We start from the raw sequence: 17,993 nt of genomic DNA, 5'->3' as shown, positions 1-17,993 counted from the left end.
TACAACCTGGCTTTAAAGTTGTAAGGGAAACGGCAAGTCTGATAGTGCTACAAAACATCAAGTAAGATGCAAAAGTGCCAACAATTATAGTACTTTGATTTAATTTAAACACTTCAAGTCCACAATCAGGGATTGGTTTCGTAGACGAACCTGAACGGAGACGAAGCTGAGTATTGAAAAACGGTCTAAGCCGTTTCCGAAAAGGGCTTGAAAAGCAACGGCTAGGTCTGTTGTCATCGTGTTCGACATGTCCGATCCGCAGCCTGGACTCTATTTGGACCCAGCCAGCCATTGCCAGTGCATCACACGCGAGTACATGTACATGTATATGTACACAGTGCATGTACATGTAAAACGGCCCGTCCAAGAATGATGGCATCTTGCTTGCTTCCTTACTGGGACAGGAAAAGTAGACATAATTTACGTTGAAACCCAAGTCATCAGAATTCATGAAAATACACAGAGAACAGTATGATGGACCATGGGGACTTCTATTACAACCTGCCGTCAGATGATTCTGCAAGTGATTCCCTTCTTATGAAACTTTGGGACAAAGAAAGTGGTCGTAAGTTTTACTTGAGCTATTGAGTAGACATGCCAGAGCGTTACATGAAGGCCTAGGCCTAAATTTACAGTACGTACCGGTACATGTACGTCTAGCAATTACGCGATATTACAGTGAACTTCGTATATGGAATTCTTCCCTCAACTAGGCCTATAGTTGCAACTGTAGCGCAGAGGTCAAGTGTGCCTGTGTCTAGCCCCACTAGTGTGGCACGGACTTTCGCTCCCGATCCATCCTTAGGCTTAGCCACACATCCATATACGCAATTTTGTATCGGCGTATTGAACATTTCAGCGCACCCACTTATCGTTGTGGGCGCAATTTCTTTTGCACACGAACATGATTCTTGACCTTTCCACTTTCTAAAAACCATTTATTGAATGATTTCACTCTCGTTATTAAGGTATTTTCCAGTCTTTTTGCCTTTATCCATTAAATCTAACGGGCTCGCTCTCACAGTCGCCATCTTTAAAATAAGGTCATTGAACATTACATCACTTGATCCCTCATTGTCTCGACGGCTGTTCCATGTCAAGACATATGTAATACGCAGATTGAGCGATAAGACACTACATGTACCAATGGGCTCTTCCAAAACTTTGGCAGCAGTTTAGATGTCTTGACATGGAAGAGCCGTCAAAATTTTTTTTAGCATGTACTACATGTATGTGTTAACAGGTGGACTTAAAATAGACAGACAAAAAGTGTTCACAAAATTCGATATACATGTACAGTAGTTAAGGGGTTCCCGGCAGTTCCGTGTCGAAGGGAGAGGGTATTAAATCCAGCAAGGCTTTGGCACATTTCTGTTGCTAGCAATTTACTCGTATCTGTTGATTTGTCCCATTTTAAAAGTTATACCAAATGCTTTTTTTTTAGAGATGGAGAACTTTTCCGAAATGCGCTGGCACAGATAAGTATTTTTTTATAGACTAGACTGATATGAGAGTCAATAATGGCGATTAACAATCAATGATCTCTTGGGCCTGAATTTAAAAACGAAAAATCACCTATTTTGAGATTGAGTATTTTGAAATTGCACATTGTTGGGGATCCATCACCCGATAACCAGAAAGCTCCAGCACGACCATAAACGTCAACCTCCCAAGCCAATGAATGTTAAGGCCACTGACAAAACTATTCAGCGACATCTCTTCACTGGTGAAAGCATTGACTAGAATATCGGAAGGCACTTATGATTACAGAGGACTCCAAACAATTACATAGTACTCATTAATTTGAGTTTCTAGCTGTTTGATGTAGGCCTACCTGAGGCTGAGGGTTTTAAGAGAGCATCTCTCAGCCCCCCACCATATGATTATGAATTACGAAAATTTTAAAAACTTCGACACAGTCTAGCTATCTGTCCATTGCTCTAAAATCCAACTCATCACTGCCAGCTACCAATTCAGTCTGCTTATTGTATGTTTAGTTTACAAATAAAAAGGAAAGGCCGATCAACAGCACGATTTGTGCATGATCGCTACTTTCTGCACGTGAGCGCTCCAGTACTGCCTCTGCATACTGTGTTCCCGGTCAGTATAGCATCGTTCTTGCCTGTTCATCACAATCAACATGCCCGCATTGTAGTCTTCTTCTTTATTCCTCCATTTTCAAAATAAGTTACTGTTTCATTTTAATGACAATCAGATCTCTACAATATTGTGTATACATGTACATGTACAGTATACATCTTTAACCAATAAAACTCTATGAACAAATTAATCATGTTAAACACTTCAAAGAGAGATCATTGATGAACTTATTCCCGTACAAGAACCCTGCGTAAACCAAGGCCTCTACGCTAACCGAGGTTATTCTTATAAAATAGCAGGTTATGTCACAAATTTATGTTTATAAACCGAAATATAAAGCAGAACAAAATATGAACATTTTAGGGGTAACCAATGGGGGTTAATTGGTCAGTTTGAAGCCCTGATCCGACAAAAGAGAAACTGCAATTTTTTATCGGCTCGACGGCATGTGGGTGAAAGCCAGGTATCAGTCACGGCCTCTGTGTAGCAGGCGTGCAACAGACCTTCATTGGAAATGTGTGCACGCAGCTCGGTTTCCACGTGCGGGCACTTTGCAACTTGAGAATGGATGAATTATGTCTACGTTACTGGTACGTCCATGGTTCATTCTGAAATTCCTAAACCCCCAGACGGATAGATAAGGCCACGAAGAACTTGTAAACATGAAAATTAGTTTCTTCAACAAGGTAAACCAAGAACAAATTAGAACCAAATTTGTGGTTGTTTTGTACACAGTTCTTAGACCCCCGACGTCCAACCTGGGCTAGGAGAGGACTCTCCCAACTACATGAATAGTTGGAACAGACGCTATAGTTGGGGTGTAACATACATGTGACTAGCCTAACATGTTTAATGTTGTGTGTACATGTACTGTCAGGCCCCCTAAATCCATGCAGTTCTGTTTGTACACACTCACCTTTCAGTTAACATTTTACAGACGCACGTGCTATTGAAAAGCAAACCGTCACTTCATTTGTCTATGTTCAAATGTTTTGTAAAAGACCTCAAAATATTGGAAATTAATCCTGTAATCCTAGTTTATGTGTAAAAGGAATAAACGGAAAATCTTTGTGTCATCTAACAGTTTGCCCTCTATTGTCTAGTGCTTACCTGTACTTTTAACGTGTCACGTGATGTCATTAAAATTATTTGACTCAGTGAAGCACTACAAGGGTGCGAATAGGACCCTTCGCTTATTTTTTAAAGTTTAGAATGTTTATTTTTTTTTATTTTGTCAGGCTAGTGAATATGAATAAATATTGGCAATGGAACCATTTTTAGTTTTAAATTTCTAGTTTTTCTTCCCAGATGAGGAGAGCTACATGTAGATTACTTGGTTTGACACTGGATTACCAATGTTCATGAATAAAGGCAGTTGTGGGATGGGACATTTGCCAACCTGATCATCGCGTAAAGGGCACAGACATAAACCCAAGGGTGTGGGAAGGGGGTGTGGATTGGGATGGGGGGTGTTCACTAACTTGTGATGGTGGTTGCAGAGGGGTAAATAACAAAGAACCGACAGTAAATGTGGGATTGCAATTAGGTGTACCAGACACAGGAAAGTGTTTTCAAAGGACATTAAGGCTATTTGTCTTCTTTTGAAATTCATTTATTCATAATTACATGTATGATTACAGATGTTATTTTTGGAGGGGGATTTAGAGACAAGGTGGATACATGTGGGTGGTTAATGTGAAGCCACGGGGTGTGCAGAAGAGAAGACAGACAACTAGAGGAAATGGGGTGCCATATTTAGTGTTGTCAAACAGACATAGGAAGAAAAGGACACATTAAGGGACTTTACTTGTAATTTATTATGCAAGAATGTTAAATATTGACAGACCAAGGAACCTCATGTTATAACAGGTAAAAATGCAATTCTTTGTTAAAATTCATTTCCCTGTTACCGATGTAAGAAAGGTATTCAAATGAACTGGAAATGACTACTGGGAGATTTGGAGTTTGAAGCTGTTCAAGTTGCTTTAAAAATTCGGAGAATATGTGCTGTTACAATGCCAAACACCGGGACTCACCCTTTCAATAAATATATCTTGTGTAGCATGTCTTGGCCACCGTAGATTACCAAGAGCGCCAGCTGCGTACCAGTAGATTTAAGCTGGAATTTTTACACTCTCATGTGGTCGAACCCACTAAAAGCTGCCTATTCCTGGTCACAAAAAGACATAACTTTTTTTATGTGAATTTCTTCGATGGCAGAATGTGAGTTGTAAAAATAAAATCGCCGCTAAAAAAATTTCAACTACATTGTAGTTTTCTAGAAATCTTGTTTCAAGCCTTAGGTGCACAGAAATACCGGTAGAAGGATCAAGGATACTGAAGTGTACAAATACAGTACATGTATGGACATAGCTTGTGTGAAGGTAACTATCAGCTACTGGAACCATATGGGAAGAGTTCTGTAGGCCTTAGGCTTACACCATGATGGAGGAACGCGGATGCTGTTTAACACTCCATGCACAAACTGCATGAGACTCAGACTGGTCTAGAAAATTCTATTTTGAAAAACCTACTAACATTAATATTTTCACTCAGTGTTAAATTTGAGGAACTTTTATGGCTTTCAGATGGCTAATTATAAGATTACACAGCAGGGAAAAATTAGTGGCATCCGTAAATGGAGTACTTTCCAACCATAGGCTTGTATTGCACAGGTACTGTACTTCAGTTATGTACATGTACTGTATGCCCAAATCGTGTACCAGTCATTTGACTTGTTATTATGTTAACTGTAGTCATCTGGGTGCTGCCGCCTACTGTATCAATATGATTGAGCAGAAACATCATAGGGCTACCTGTACCGGTAATTGAAGAATTACCTCAAGTGGTCGCTCTTACTTGTAGAACTTTAGGCCTGTTACTACTACTGTTTGATACTGTAGTTTATTTGAAAAAAAAAATGAAAATACATATACACCGAAGTTTTACTTGAAATTGAATGGAAAACATAAGGCAGTAGGTATTTAGCCGTCGCTGGCAAATTTGACTGAACAATATTTTGCTGGGCGTATATCATCGACAGTAACTGTTTCTAGGGGGAACCATAATTCTTTCCTGACAAATCTTAGTCTGGTTCTGCGCCAGCATACATGTACCTGGTAGTTGTTTTGACTTCATATTCACAAGGTGAGAATCGGACCGTCTTACAATATTTTTTCCCTAAAATAATCCTCCAGAGCCAGGTATCAGAAAATCTGAAAAAAAGAAAATGTGAACATTTGCAATTAAATGTTAGAGTCAAAAAATAAAAATAATAACAAAAGAAGAAAAAATCTTATTTTGGAGGGATGAAAAAAGGAAAACAGTTGCACGCTGTCCACTAGACCACCAACCCTACTTGGAATTAATGGGAATTTAATTACCTTCAGAGGCTTACTTGTGTACTGTTTACACATCAAAGAGGGTGCTGTCTACTTGTAGCCTGTAATATTGTTAAGTTAAATTTACCAGTGATGGCTGCGTATTCATCATAAAAATATTAACATTTTAAAAAATATGAAATGAGGAAAGTTAACATGGCAAATCAAAGTGATCTTCGTTTGTCAAACTACGTTTTCATTCCCAAGCAATAAACACGCAGACTTGTTCCTAATACGGGTATTCACAATAGTGAAAGAGTTTGCAACGTGTTGACCAGTCACAGTGCGAGAAATCTGTCCACCCAATGCGTGTTTGGAGAGGGTCGACAGATTTCACGCACTGGTATTGGTCAACACGTTGCAAACTCTTGGAGGCACACCATTGTGAATCCCCGTATTCAAGAGGTTCAGATTTGCCAAATTTTCATATCGACTGTACCGGTACAGAAGAACAGGATACAGCTGAGAATCTGTAGAATGACCAGCGTGTTGGGAGAGGGAGGCATAGGGCCGTGTCCCTCTTACTGCATTCAGATGAGAAGCCAAAATGAGAACAGGTTTGTTTTTAAACAAAAAAAAATTGGTCAAAGTACTGTTAAGTGTGCCCAAGTTACAGGAACTTGTGGATGTCTGTTGGGTATGATCACTCAATCGCTGCACAATTTGTGGACCTTACTGTATGACCTGTCAGTAGTTTCACAATCTGAAGATGGCCTGTTCTTTCTGATTCACTGTAGTTGAAGACTGTTTCAGAATAAGGAAGTTACAGGTTACAGCAGCATTTAAGTCGGAGGAACTTTGTTCCATGTTCAAAAACTTATCTACTATAGCTTAAAATACAGTTTCATGCCTCATCCCGATGACCACTCCACAGAGACCATTCCATGACCAGGGAATCATTTTTCCTGTCACACAACCAAAAAGGAGCTGGGGGGGTTGTAGAGAAAAGAAAATGAGTCTTTAAATATAGGTATGACTGGCAGAATCCCCCCTGTGAAATTACACTACATTACAGGGGCTGTTTTGTTAGGGACTGCGGTGTTGGCTGGTGACCCATGGGGCCGTGAAGGTGCGGCCCACTTAGTGCAGGTGGCTGTCCTCTCATACCACAGACTGGTATGTAATTGGCTTTCTGTAAGCCACTTGAACAAATTTTGTAGTTTATCGTTGGAGTAGAAACCAAAATACTGGTGTGCATGAAACATATTTCTTTTTTGGTTGCAAATGAGAAATGAATTGGACATGGAAGGAATTTTTGGAAGGAGGGGGGTGTTCTTTTTTTTAAAATTTTTGTAAGTAACTTGATGTACTTGTAGTTTAATCTGTATTTTGCTTGTAATTTCTAGATGTACGCGCATTCAACATTTAAGCTAAGTCAGCACTTCACCAAAGTTGTGAAGTTGGAAAACAACATCAAAATCTATCAAAAACAATTATCAAAATCTGGTGCTTACATGTAAATCTCCTCACCATACAGAAAATGTCTTTTCATAAGGCTTCATCGTTGTGTCGGGAAAATGAAGAGGTAATATACATTGTACATGGTGTTTTGTGTCTCTTCCAACTCATGAAGCCACAGACACCCCCCTCCCCAAGTTAGTACTGCTTGTTCATTCTCACAAATTTTCACAAATGGTAAACTGAAACACCTTTTGGATTGACCAAAAAACCAGGGCCCTTGGTTTACTTCCTGGGTTTTCCCCAGGGGCTTGTTGTGGGTGGTGTGTCTATGTGTGTGTAGCTGGGGTGGGGTGTTTGTGTGTAGTATGGGAAAACATTTGCGGTTACTGGGTCTGGTTGGTTTAAAGTGTGGGTTGATGGATTGGAGTTTATGAAGTGGATGTATCAATGTCATGTGGTGAGACCGGGCCTGGTGAGACACAGTTTGTTGACTCACTTGTCTGGTAAATAAATTAAGTGATCCAGTAAGCATACCTGTACCTGTCCAGATGGGTCTTGGATTAAATTAAAAAGATACATGTACATGTACCAGTACATATACTGTTCAAGATTTAAAAAAAAATATCAGATCAAGATGTGGGATCTTGCACTTACATTGTAAACTCATGCACTGGTACACTGTACATACCGGGGGTATTTGTGGATGATGTGTTTTATTTTTGTTTCATGCTCATGTACCGGGTATCATAACTGAATTGTATTTTGCAGACGGGCTACATGTATGATGCTCTTTCCTCGATTTATGAAACAATCTTTCAGTTGGAGTTTGGGGTTTTACAGAATATGTTTTTCAATGTTCTAGGGCTGAGTTAATAATTCACTATTTGAATATTGGACCTTCAATTTGATCGAATATCGGAACATTCGGTCATACCGACCGGCAGATTGTTGATGAACAAACCATGTACAAATCCGTCGCAAGAACGCACAAATTGTACATTATGATCAATAGCTTCTCATATCTAGGAGTACCTCCGGCAACAGTTTAGCAATAGGCCCTATTTAAGAGATGAACAAGGCTTCTTGCCCTGTTGAAAATTTCTATTCTTTTTAAATTAGTTAATGCATAATTAACGGTACGTTTTCAATCGTTGTAAGAATCCTGATGCTTTTCTTTTGTTAAATCTGCTTGAAACAAGCCTCCACGGTACAATTTTTCTCATTTAAAACAAAAGAAAAATTTTCCTTTCCTTTTTATTAATTTTGCATTTGGGTATTCAAATTTGAAAAATATCTAAATATTCAACAAGGGATCGAATATTCGGATATACTGATATTCGGCACAGCCCTACAATGTTCCCCTTACATTAACCAGTATGTACATGTACATACAGTGTACGTACGTGTACATGTACATGCAGACTTGATTTGACAATTTTGAAAACAAATTTCAAAAAATGTCCTGGTGTCTGTCCGTTTGCAAACTACTGGTACATTTACTTTATGGCTTTGTGGAGGAATGAGTCTGTACTTATGTTATATCAGATTCCATCTTCCTGTTCAACCATATTGGAAGCAGTTGGTTCTCCGCTGCTCCACCTGTACTGTACATGCTTTACATTTAGGCACCCCACAGTAGTAAACAACCGATGGCTCTGTACCTAATTTATAAGGTTTCCCTTCCCCATCTTGCCGAAGGGGGAGGGAGTATATCATCAGCCTGCTTTGGATTGGTGTAAAACGGCATGAAATTACCCCCAGTTTCCTCTTTTGGGAGTTTCTAGTCCAGGCATCTGGGAGGGTGGATGATTTTCCGCTTGGATAGAAAATGGAATGAACGGAATTCCTCTTTTGAAACGGAATTTAGCTTTTTTACTGAGATATTCCTGCGGGGTACATGTAGATAAGTCAGTCACAAAAGGTCCAAATTAAAGAAGTGCTGTACACATTTCATCATTTCTATGGATGATGTCCCAATCTTGGTGACTAGGTGTTTGAAAGAGAAAGCCCAGCCAGTTTTGGGTGATTTCCACTCTGCATGGTCACACATGATGAGGAGGGATATGAATTTTTCTTTAATTTTGCTCTCATAATTGGATTGGAGTTTGGCTTTTCCAAGAACAGAAGTGGAAGATCGTTTACCTTACTGTCTCTTTTTTTTTGGGGGGGGGAAGCATTGAGGAATAGAGTAAATACTTGAAATGTCGCCAGAGAAGAGGGTGTAGGTGGTGATATGTTTTACGAGATGTGGTGGAAGGTGGGGAGTGTAGAGAATTAAGTTGAAGAAAGGTGCTTGTGGAAAAACGTTTAATGGTTAACAAACAAGGTTCTGTGACTTGAAGGCAAGAAAGGGCAATCAAAACTACCTGTGACCTAAAAACTTTCTTGGAATATCTGCCACCTTCCAACATTGACATCCCTTTTTGTAATTTCTTTTTTCAAGCACAAGGGAGAATCACTCAATCATTGCAATTTTTTGGCATCCTGTGATAAATGGATGCTTTTATTAAAAGCTGAGGGTGAAGGGGGGGTTGGAAGTTGCCCGTAAGGCATCGGAGCTTTGAATCTGCCGGGGGCCTTGTCCAGTTGATCAGTAGCCTGTCTTGTTTTTTGAGGGCAATGTCTTCTGCTAGGGCAATGACCAGAGGGCGTACAGTTCACTGACTGCTCGGTATGCTGGTTGGCATTCTACGTGTATGCTCTGCCCCAACCCATTGATGCATCTGGTTCGCATGGCCCAGTTTATGTTTTGGGAAACCTATAGGCTATATTTTGCTGTTGGTAAACCCCCCCCCAAAAGCCTTCTTCTTTGTTTATTTTCTCATTGTGGCCAATTTGTAGGGGATATTTTCATGCTCTTGCTCACAATCAGAACAGAATTTCCATTTTAGGCAGTTTTAAGCTGTCTGTGTTGCTGCCTGTTTTGTCAACTACATGTACTGTACCTTTTAAACATTTTTTACTGCAGCTGTCTCTGTAATATCAGCTACTGGTACAACTTACTTTACATTTTTTACCTCAGTGGTAACATGTGAAAGTTCCTTGATGATGTTTTTGAAAACGAATTTGGTCACCTTGTAAACGCACCAAGAAATACACTGTAGTCTGTAACATGTTCCCTTTTTTTCCCAAAGTTTGATTATCCAAACCCTCTTGCAATTCTCAAACCGCCATTCTTCAATAAAATGCCATTTTTCATCAATCCTTACGTGTACAAGTACCTTCTCATCAGACCCTCAAAATTCACCTGGATATTTCCAGGGATTTTGGAGAATTTAGGAAGGTAACTACGGGTGCAGGTACATGTATGTTATCTGTTGGACTTGCTGATCTTCTTTGTGCATTATATTCACGTACTGTACATGTACATTGTACAGACGTAAATGTACATGTACAATATGTACCACTTGTTCCCCCACATCTCAGGGATTTTGAAAAATTTAGGAAAGTTTACAGCAACAGCGCCTTTGGAGTTACCGGTAGGGTTTATACTGGTATGTATCAGTTGCCCATAAACGTACATGTAAGGGATCAGTGAAATTGCAGAATGCCTCCGACATGCACATGTAAAACTACATGTATTGGATACATCATATACAGTACTATTGGGAAATCATGTGTTGGCAGTGTTCTACTACATGTGTCATGTACATGTACATATACATGTACATGTATGCATATACATGTACTGGTACATGTACCTACAAGTCTGGCACTCTGGCTGAAGAGTTTTTCTGTACATCACTGGTCTGCGGGTGTTATTATTATTATTAATCTTTGCTGGTAATGACACCAAGGATTCCTCAAAAGTGCCCTAGGCGCTCTAGGAACAGGCCTGAAGAAACCTGTAGAGAGGAGATGATGAGAAGCAGTAATAGGCCTAAAGTTTTAGAGGTGGGAGGAAAACCCCAGAGGAATATTCTGGGTAAAATCCACAGAATCAGGTTCAATTTAGGGACTGAAAACCCAATCCACACGTGGACCAGGCCGGGATTCGAACCTGGGCCGCAGGGGTGGAAGGCGAGGAAAGAACCACTACACCAACCTGACTTTCCATGTACAGTGTACAGCGACCACATTTGGAACCAGGTGCCCAGTTCCCATGAAAAATGTTTACAAGCACAGCCCTAGTGTAAGGGTGACATTCTGTTGAAAAGAGATTGTACGAGTACATGTGCGTGGTTTGTGATAAGTGGGAGTACATGTTGAGAGTTTGTAGTGAATTCAATATTGGAATTAAGGTCTGCTTTAAGGCCTGTGTTGTCACATGTGCAGTTCCTCAATGTTGACATATACATGTATGTACTGGTACATGTACAAATGATACATGATTTGGTTGGGTTACATGTACATGTATGTTCGTGATTATTTTGCTTCATGAGACTTGATTAAATTTTGCAATTTCTTTACACATGTACATGAGGGTCAATGCTCATACTGAACAGAATATTTACAATACCAAGAGTGACAGTTTGAAGACTCTTTTAGAAATGTTAGCATTTATGAGGGTGTACATGTAGTGCTACATATTTCAATTCAGTACACGATTGAAAACAACATTCCTACAGTCCCAGATCCTCTATAGATTTATCGTTGACCCTGTTTCTAGAAGTCTGTGAAGGGGTTTTTATACCTTGACTTGTTGAATTTAACATCTTTTCTCCAAAGTCTCTTTTGTGATCCTGTGCCAGAAGCCCTTGAGTTCAGCACTCAAGTCTCTTCATAAAAATACACATGAAAAGAATATATGAATCAATTACAGATTTCTCAGAGGAAAAAGTTGGTTTGGGCAAATCTTTCTCCACGAGCATACATGTAGGGGTGTACTGGTACATGTAGGCTTATACATATATAACCAAAATATGTTTTTTTTTTTTTTTTAACAGAGTCGTTACGCAATAACAGTTTTTAAAAACTGCTTACATGTAGGTTTACATGCGTGGATATGTATGTACATGTATGTACATCTGCACGTCAATTTTGAGAAAGCTCAAAGTTGTTTTGTATTTATACTTTGGGAGTAATTAATGTAAAATGTACATTTACTTTTTATACAAGTGTGTAAAAGAAAAAATGAATAATAAAAAAGTTGTCTGCTTCATTTTTGCACGCCCATGCTTGCCATGTGATCAGGGCATACCAACCGAAAGTGTAATTCGATACTTTTTAAAACTGCACTTGGCTGAGTGGCTGGCTGAGTGGTCTGTCATATTTATGTTGGCCCAACCTTCCCCCAATGTCTGGAATAGCCGCGGGCCCTACCTTGGTTTCGGGAGTTTCCAATGGTACATCCATGCAAACACCACTGCCAAGTGTGGCTTACTATCACAGGTTACAGCCCTACAGGGGTTTTTATGTTCTCAATGTGCGAGCTGGAACAAGAGTAATTCAGTTCATTACTGAGTGAGTTCACTGAGGACAGTGGGAGAGAGCGAACAGAGCATTCATGCGCATGAGGACTGTTCGCCATTTTGGTTGGATTTCTGTGATCGACCCGTTGTGGCCAAGTTGCCTACTTACATGTATTTATTGGTTGCTTGCTGCGTCATCATAGTGCTGAATATTCGAAAGACGGTTTTTCTGAAGATGTACACAGGTAAGATGTGCCGTACATGTGTTTGAAATTTGTTTTGGTGAGGATTTTGTCACTCGGTGGTAGGAGTTAAACACATTGCTCCATTTTTTCCCAGGCATTCTTTGGACGTCTTGAGATGGCACATGTACAAGTACGTGTCCTTTGCACTTCACTACGCACAGTTGCTGGAGGCAGTACAAATGTGCATACATGTGTTCCACCCATATACATGTACTTTTATAGCTACTAAAAGTCACAAATTATCTGTTGCGCTTGATCGCCTGACCAAGCTGACAGACTCAATTTCAAGTCTGAGCAAGTGACTGAACCTCATACATTCAAACACTGCGGAGCTACATGTACATGTATGCAGGCAGTCTGACAGGCTTAGCATCTAGTCCTTCCAGATGCCATCTTTGAAGTTGTAAGCAAGTTATTTTCCCAGAATGAATCAACACTCATATAGGAACTTCTTCTTACAGTGTAATATTCACATCTTGGTTTTTATTTCATATGAAAAGTGAGAATTTAAATTAATCTGTTAATAAATCAATTAATAAATTTGTATGAATCTGTTTTAAATGTATATGTACATTGTATTCGCAATTCTGTCACTGACGGCGAGGAGTACAATTAAAAATAAACTAGGAATAATCATTATTTCCAGAACTGGTTCCCCCTTTTGGGGAATAATTTAAAAAGTTATGATCCAATAGGTTTTAGATTTTAAATCTGTGTATCTAGAAACATCCACCTTACACTTTCTTCATGACTCAATGAAAGGTTTCCACAGATTGCAATTGCACGGTATTTTCATTTCAACAAAATCAAAATCACTTTAAAAAGGCTTATTTTTCATTCGTCTTTCAACTGTCCCCAGTCTACCTCCAGAATTAGAGAACTGATGATCTGCAGTTACTCAGAGAATCTACTCACAATTAGCCCACAAAAACCAGGCTTTGAATGAGCACCCATGTTGGATGTTGCTTCTTCCTAGCATTAGACACACAAACAATAGTGGGGAAGATTGGGCCTTCATAGCCTCAGAACTGTTCTGCTGTTGTCCCCTGTTTCTTGTCTTTCTTCTTTCATGTCTTACCTCCAAAACTTCTTGATACAGTGCTTTCTACAGGGCCATAAGCTTTAATCCTGAAAAGCACGGCTGCACAGAAGATGAAGAAAAAAGTCTTCACATTGTCCTCTCCCTGGCACTGCCCTGCGCTGAAAATAAAAGGACAAAAAAGAAAGTGAGGAGAAAGTTAGACGAAAGTAGAAAATACCCCAGGGTTTTGCAAGCAGAGGGTTTGTTTTGGGTGGAGAGCGAGTCTTCAGCAGTGTTGTGGCATTTGAGCAGGTTGGAGTTTGGGGCAACGGACATTGTGAGGGTGTTAATCCAGCTGGTTTTCTTACTTTGAGCTCCCTTTGAGGAAGTCAAATAAGGAAGGGTTTTCTTTGGTGGTGATCAAAGGAGTTGAAGGGACACTGTGGTCGCCTTTTTTTTATTGGAGAGTGGGTAAAGATCGGGCATGTCATGAGTCAGTACCTGCTTTCCCAGGAGACATTTCATCCCAGTTTTGGCACCTGGTTTTGTCTGTTTGTAGATTCGAAACAAATCCCCCCTTTAGGCGAGAACGTCATAGATATAATAGAGGTATCAAAACTGAATTGGTCCTGGCAAACAAATTATTCCTGCCCACAGATAATGCTGGAAGCTTGAATTGTGCATCTTTGAGTGAAATGGCAACTTTGTAATAACTCCATCACAACTTTTCATCAGTCATATTGCATACCAAAGTATTTATATGTACTGGTATACCCAGCACTTTTAAAAACAATAATTGAAAAATTATAATGCGCCGTTTCCATAAAAATGATCAACGGCGCAGTACAAGTTAACGTGAAAAATAAATTTAAGAAATGGAAGGATAAGGATAAATGAATAAGGATAACTGAATGATAGTTACTACGCTAGTACCCAAATCGCAGTATGGGGGTACGTCTGCCCTGCCAACAGGGAGAACCCAACCCTGTCAATAGAAAGTAGCTCTTTGGCAAAACAGTGACATATTTCCATTTGGAAAGTCATTGCAGTATTCAGCCTACTTCTACACTCAGAGAATGGTTGATTCTTGCCTCTCCTTCAATAAAATTGCGATGAAGGGAAACGGAAGACATGTTGGCTGGTGTAGGAATTTCACTCTCAGTTGGGGCAAAAGTTTACACTTGGTTGAACAAAAGTAGTTTTCCTCAAATTTCACAACTTTACTCATTCCCACCAACTTTTCTTTTCATGAGGACAAACAAGATGGATCTCTACATAATGTACATGGTGTATGTATCAAATAAAAACACCCAGAGACGTATGTATGTACAAGTATATATGATTCATAATTTTAAAAAATAATCAAAATTTTACATACTCCAACCCTAATATTTAGTGCCACATTCTATATGTTTTGCAGATCTCATAGTCACAGTGGACCACTTTCTGAGGAGTTTTTGAACAATAAAATGAAAATTTTCACTCAAGATTTTTCAAAAATATTAATATTTTAAACCATAATAAATGTTTCTGAGTATTTTCAATCAAAGTACACACTGTGAACAATTTGTCTGACCTCCTAAAGAAAAAGTTGGCAAAACTATTTCAAACAGCAAAAAAAGTGAGGAAAATTGTTTTTCTACGCAGTGTACATGTATGTAAACTTATGACCCAACTGTAGGCTTGCCCTGTCTGCCCCACTCTTTTCCTGCTTGTGGTTTCAAACTGTGAATATTCTGTGGATTTCCTCATACTTCTGTTATGTACATGTACTTGTGATCCTGCCAAATGTTTCAAATGTCCCTCTCACTACATGTACCGGTACCTCACCACGTGGCCATCATGAAAAAGCGCCCTCTTTCATCTATGCACATGGCACATGCAAGTGGTGAACTTCAGAGCACCCTCGGTTGTAACAGATTGCTCCCAACGCTTCAAAACACATGCTGCCTGTGCACTGTGTTGAATCCCTAAAACGGACAGCATTTGTTCCTGTACAAGTCTGAAGTGCAGCCCAGGTTCAAGAGGCTGAAGTGCGCTGCTTTGTGAGGGGGGGCTGAAAGCAACATGAAAAGAGGGCCCAGAAATGAACAGAATAGGGAAGCCCGACAATGACAAGCTGGAATTGCATTCAGATACACATGGTTGGAAAGAAAAGCACTCTCCAGGGTACTTGTGTACTTTATTTTTCCCCCACTTTTTTGAGATTGGGAAGTGACAGCAGGCTCTAATCACTGGAAAGATTCTAGGAGAATCGTTTGAAAGATCGACGGTGAAGTTCACAATAGGACTGAACTCAGGGAAAGAATTAGAAACAGTGAAGGCAAGAGCAAAAAGGAGCTTGCCACCACCAAAAAAGCACGTACAAGTATAGGTTTCCAATTGCATTTGTGACACAGACTCGTACAGTTCAGAGGTTTTGGGGCAGAAACTTTTCACACTTTTTACCTTTCCCTGCTCTGTATTTGTTTTGTTCTCATTCTGGCCCCAAGGGTTACAAAAACCCGAGTACATTTTCATGGATTGTTTCTAGACAAAACTTTTTCATCCTAGTGCTTATCCCGTCCTGTTCACTGCCCAGAATGACAAGTCTAAATACTAAGCCAGCTTTGAGTCACGATGGCTATTGTCTGTCTGCTTTCCCTGTTCTCCCCCCCCCACCATTGATGATACTACAACAGTATTGTGATGCCAAGCTCTACTCGCCATTGTATCTGCCAACCAACCACTGGCCAAATTGCCAAGCCACTTTATGCGGAGCTAGTACTTTAGTACATGTTGCCCTGGGCAGTTGAGCTCCATTTGAATAGGGCAGAGATATCTATGCATCCCTCCTACGCAGCTATTGCGATCTGGAGGCTTGCCGTGCCCTGAAGTATATCCTCCGTGGTCTTACCGGTAGCTGGTTAGCACGACAATGTGCCCAACTTTGCATTTGTTGTCACTCTTCGTTGGGCCTGTACACGGATTCACTTTCTAGTGGTCAGTCATAGAGATGAAGTGATTGTAATGCTAATCACCTGTGGGCATAAATCCTTGATTGGACTTAGGAAGAAGGACTGGATATCTGTGATACATGGACAGTGTACCAGTAGCGTGACTTTGTACATGTCCATCTGCAGAACTCTTCACCTGGATTCATACTGGTACTTGTGCAAGCTACTTGGAACTACTTACCAGATTTGGTTACAGTTAGCAATATGTCTGTCATATTGCATTTTTATGGTGCTGGTACGTGTACACTGTACAGATCACTGATGAAGACATTCCAGACTGGTGCCAGAAGTTGTTGAACTGACAACCTGTTTGTCACTATTACATGCTTCATTAGGATGAACCCTGCAGAACCAAGAGTCAAAACAGTCCTTGCTCAAAAATTATCGGCCATCCGTGACATTTCGGTGTAAGAAACCATAATAATTGGCTACGGCATGGGCAGCCTTGTGAGTCATAAGGCACTCGCATGACTTGTAACGTCTCAAAAATTGGGTGGGTCACAGTGCAAAAAATAGAGGAGGCTTGCACTGATGCATCAACAGTTCCTGCCCAGAGAACTACGTCTGGAATACCATGCAAAGTCTACATTTCTAATCACACATCTAAGTCTTCTTCACACACGATTGGCAAGTCGTCTCTAGATTGGCAAGTCACCTCTCCATGGAGATGTATGTGCAGTGCATGTACATGTACATACAGTATCTCAACAGTACTATGAAGCTGCACTTGGTTAAAGGAACACTGGAGTAACTGTAAAAGTGTCTTTTTTTTAACCGGTGAGGTGCGCAGTATTCATGTGAAGTGTACATCTGTTAAGAACTTCTTGGAGTCACAGGACATTGGTTCACAGACGTTAGAATGTCCTCATCAGATTTGTCCAAGTCTATTCCTGGGATGCCCTCTCTGCCCTCAGATTTAAAACTGGATTTCTATCATCTGCAGAGTGAAGGCAAGTACTTACGGGTACATGTGGGTTAATATTTTAAACCTTGAACAGAGTGCTATGTTGGGTAATGAGAAAATGCATGTTTTACCTACATCTTATCGCAAGGAAATACATGCATGTTGTGTACATGTTTGCACTCGTGTACACGAGTAGAATGATGTACTTGTGTTTAAAATACTTGTAGAAGTTGGAACATCGACATTATACAAACTCGTAGCTCCTTAATGTGGCACTGTGTATGAAAAAGGAATCCAAGTCAAAGAACGCGAAGTAAGCTGTGGAACATACATGCGTTTACTTTTCATCAAGTGAATTGTTTAAATTGTTTCTGTGGTATTAATGGCTTATGCCCGTGTGTTTGATTTGTAACAATGTGCATATTGTTAGCTTTTTATTCAAAGCCAGTATGCACTGGTACGTTATGGCCCCGAAATTTTCTGTCATGTGTCTGTCTGGTACTGGTAACTTGTAGCCGTTTTGGTTGGCACTAACATTTTGATTCCTGTTTTTCTTGAATTCTTTGACACAAGAAAGTTTTATTTTATTGCAATT

General features: G+C 39.9%; 1 protein-coding gene across 5 annotated transcripts in view; it reads left to right on the top strand.

Annotated features, from left to right (window-relative positions):
• Positions 1-259: 259 nt before the first annotated feature.
• Positions 260-17,993, top strand: part of LOC110973031 (uncharacterized) — a 39,245-nt gene continuing 21,511 nt past the window's right edge. For 3 of the 5 annotated variants that reach the window (XM_022223436.2, XM_022223434.2, XM_022223433.2), the window contains exon 1: positions 260-565. In XM_022223436.2, the coding sequence (XP_022079128.2) occupies positions 472-565 (94 nt within the window). In that variant the 5' untranslated portion in view covers positions 260-471. Of the gene's footprint in view, positions 566-12,192; positions 12,478-16,286; positions 17,445-17,993 lie in introns of those variants that run through there. The other 2 variants (XM_087134484.1, XM_022223435.2) reach the window with 2 other exon arrangements.

The sequence above is a fragment of the Acanthaster planci genome, linkage group LG03 (assembly GCF_054643075.1).
Source record: "Acanthaster planci isolate LZ-2023a linkage group LG03, COTS_SCS, whole genome shotgun sequence".
NCBI lineage: Eukaryota > Metazoa > Echinodermata > Asteroidea > Valvatida > Acanthasteridae > Acanthaster > Acanthaster planci.
The sequence above is the reverse complement of the archived record's forward strand: the minus strand, read 5'-3'. Positions and strand labels throughout refer to the sequence as shown.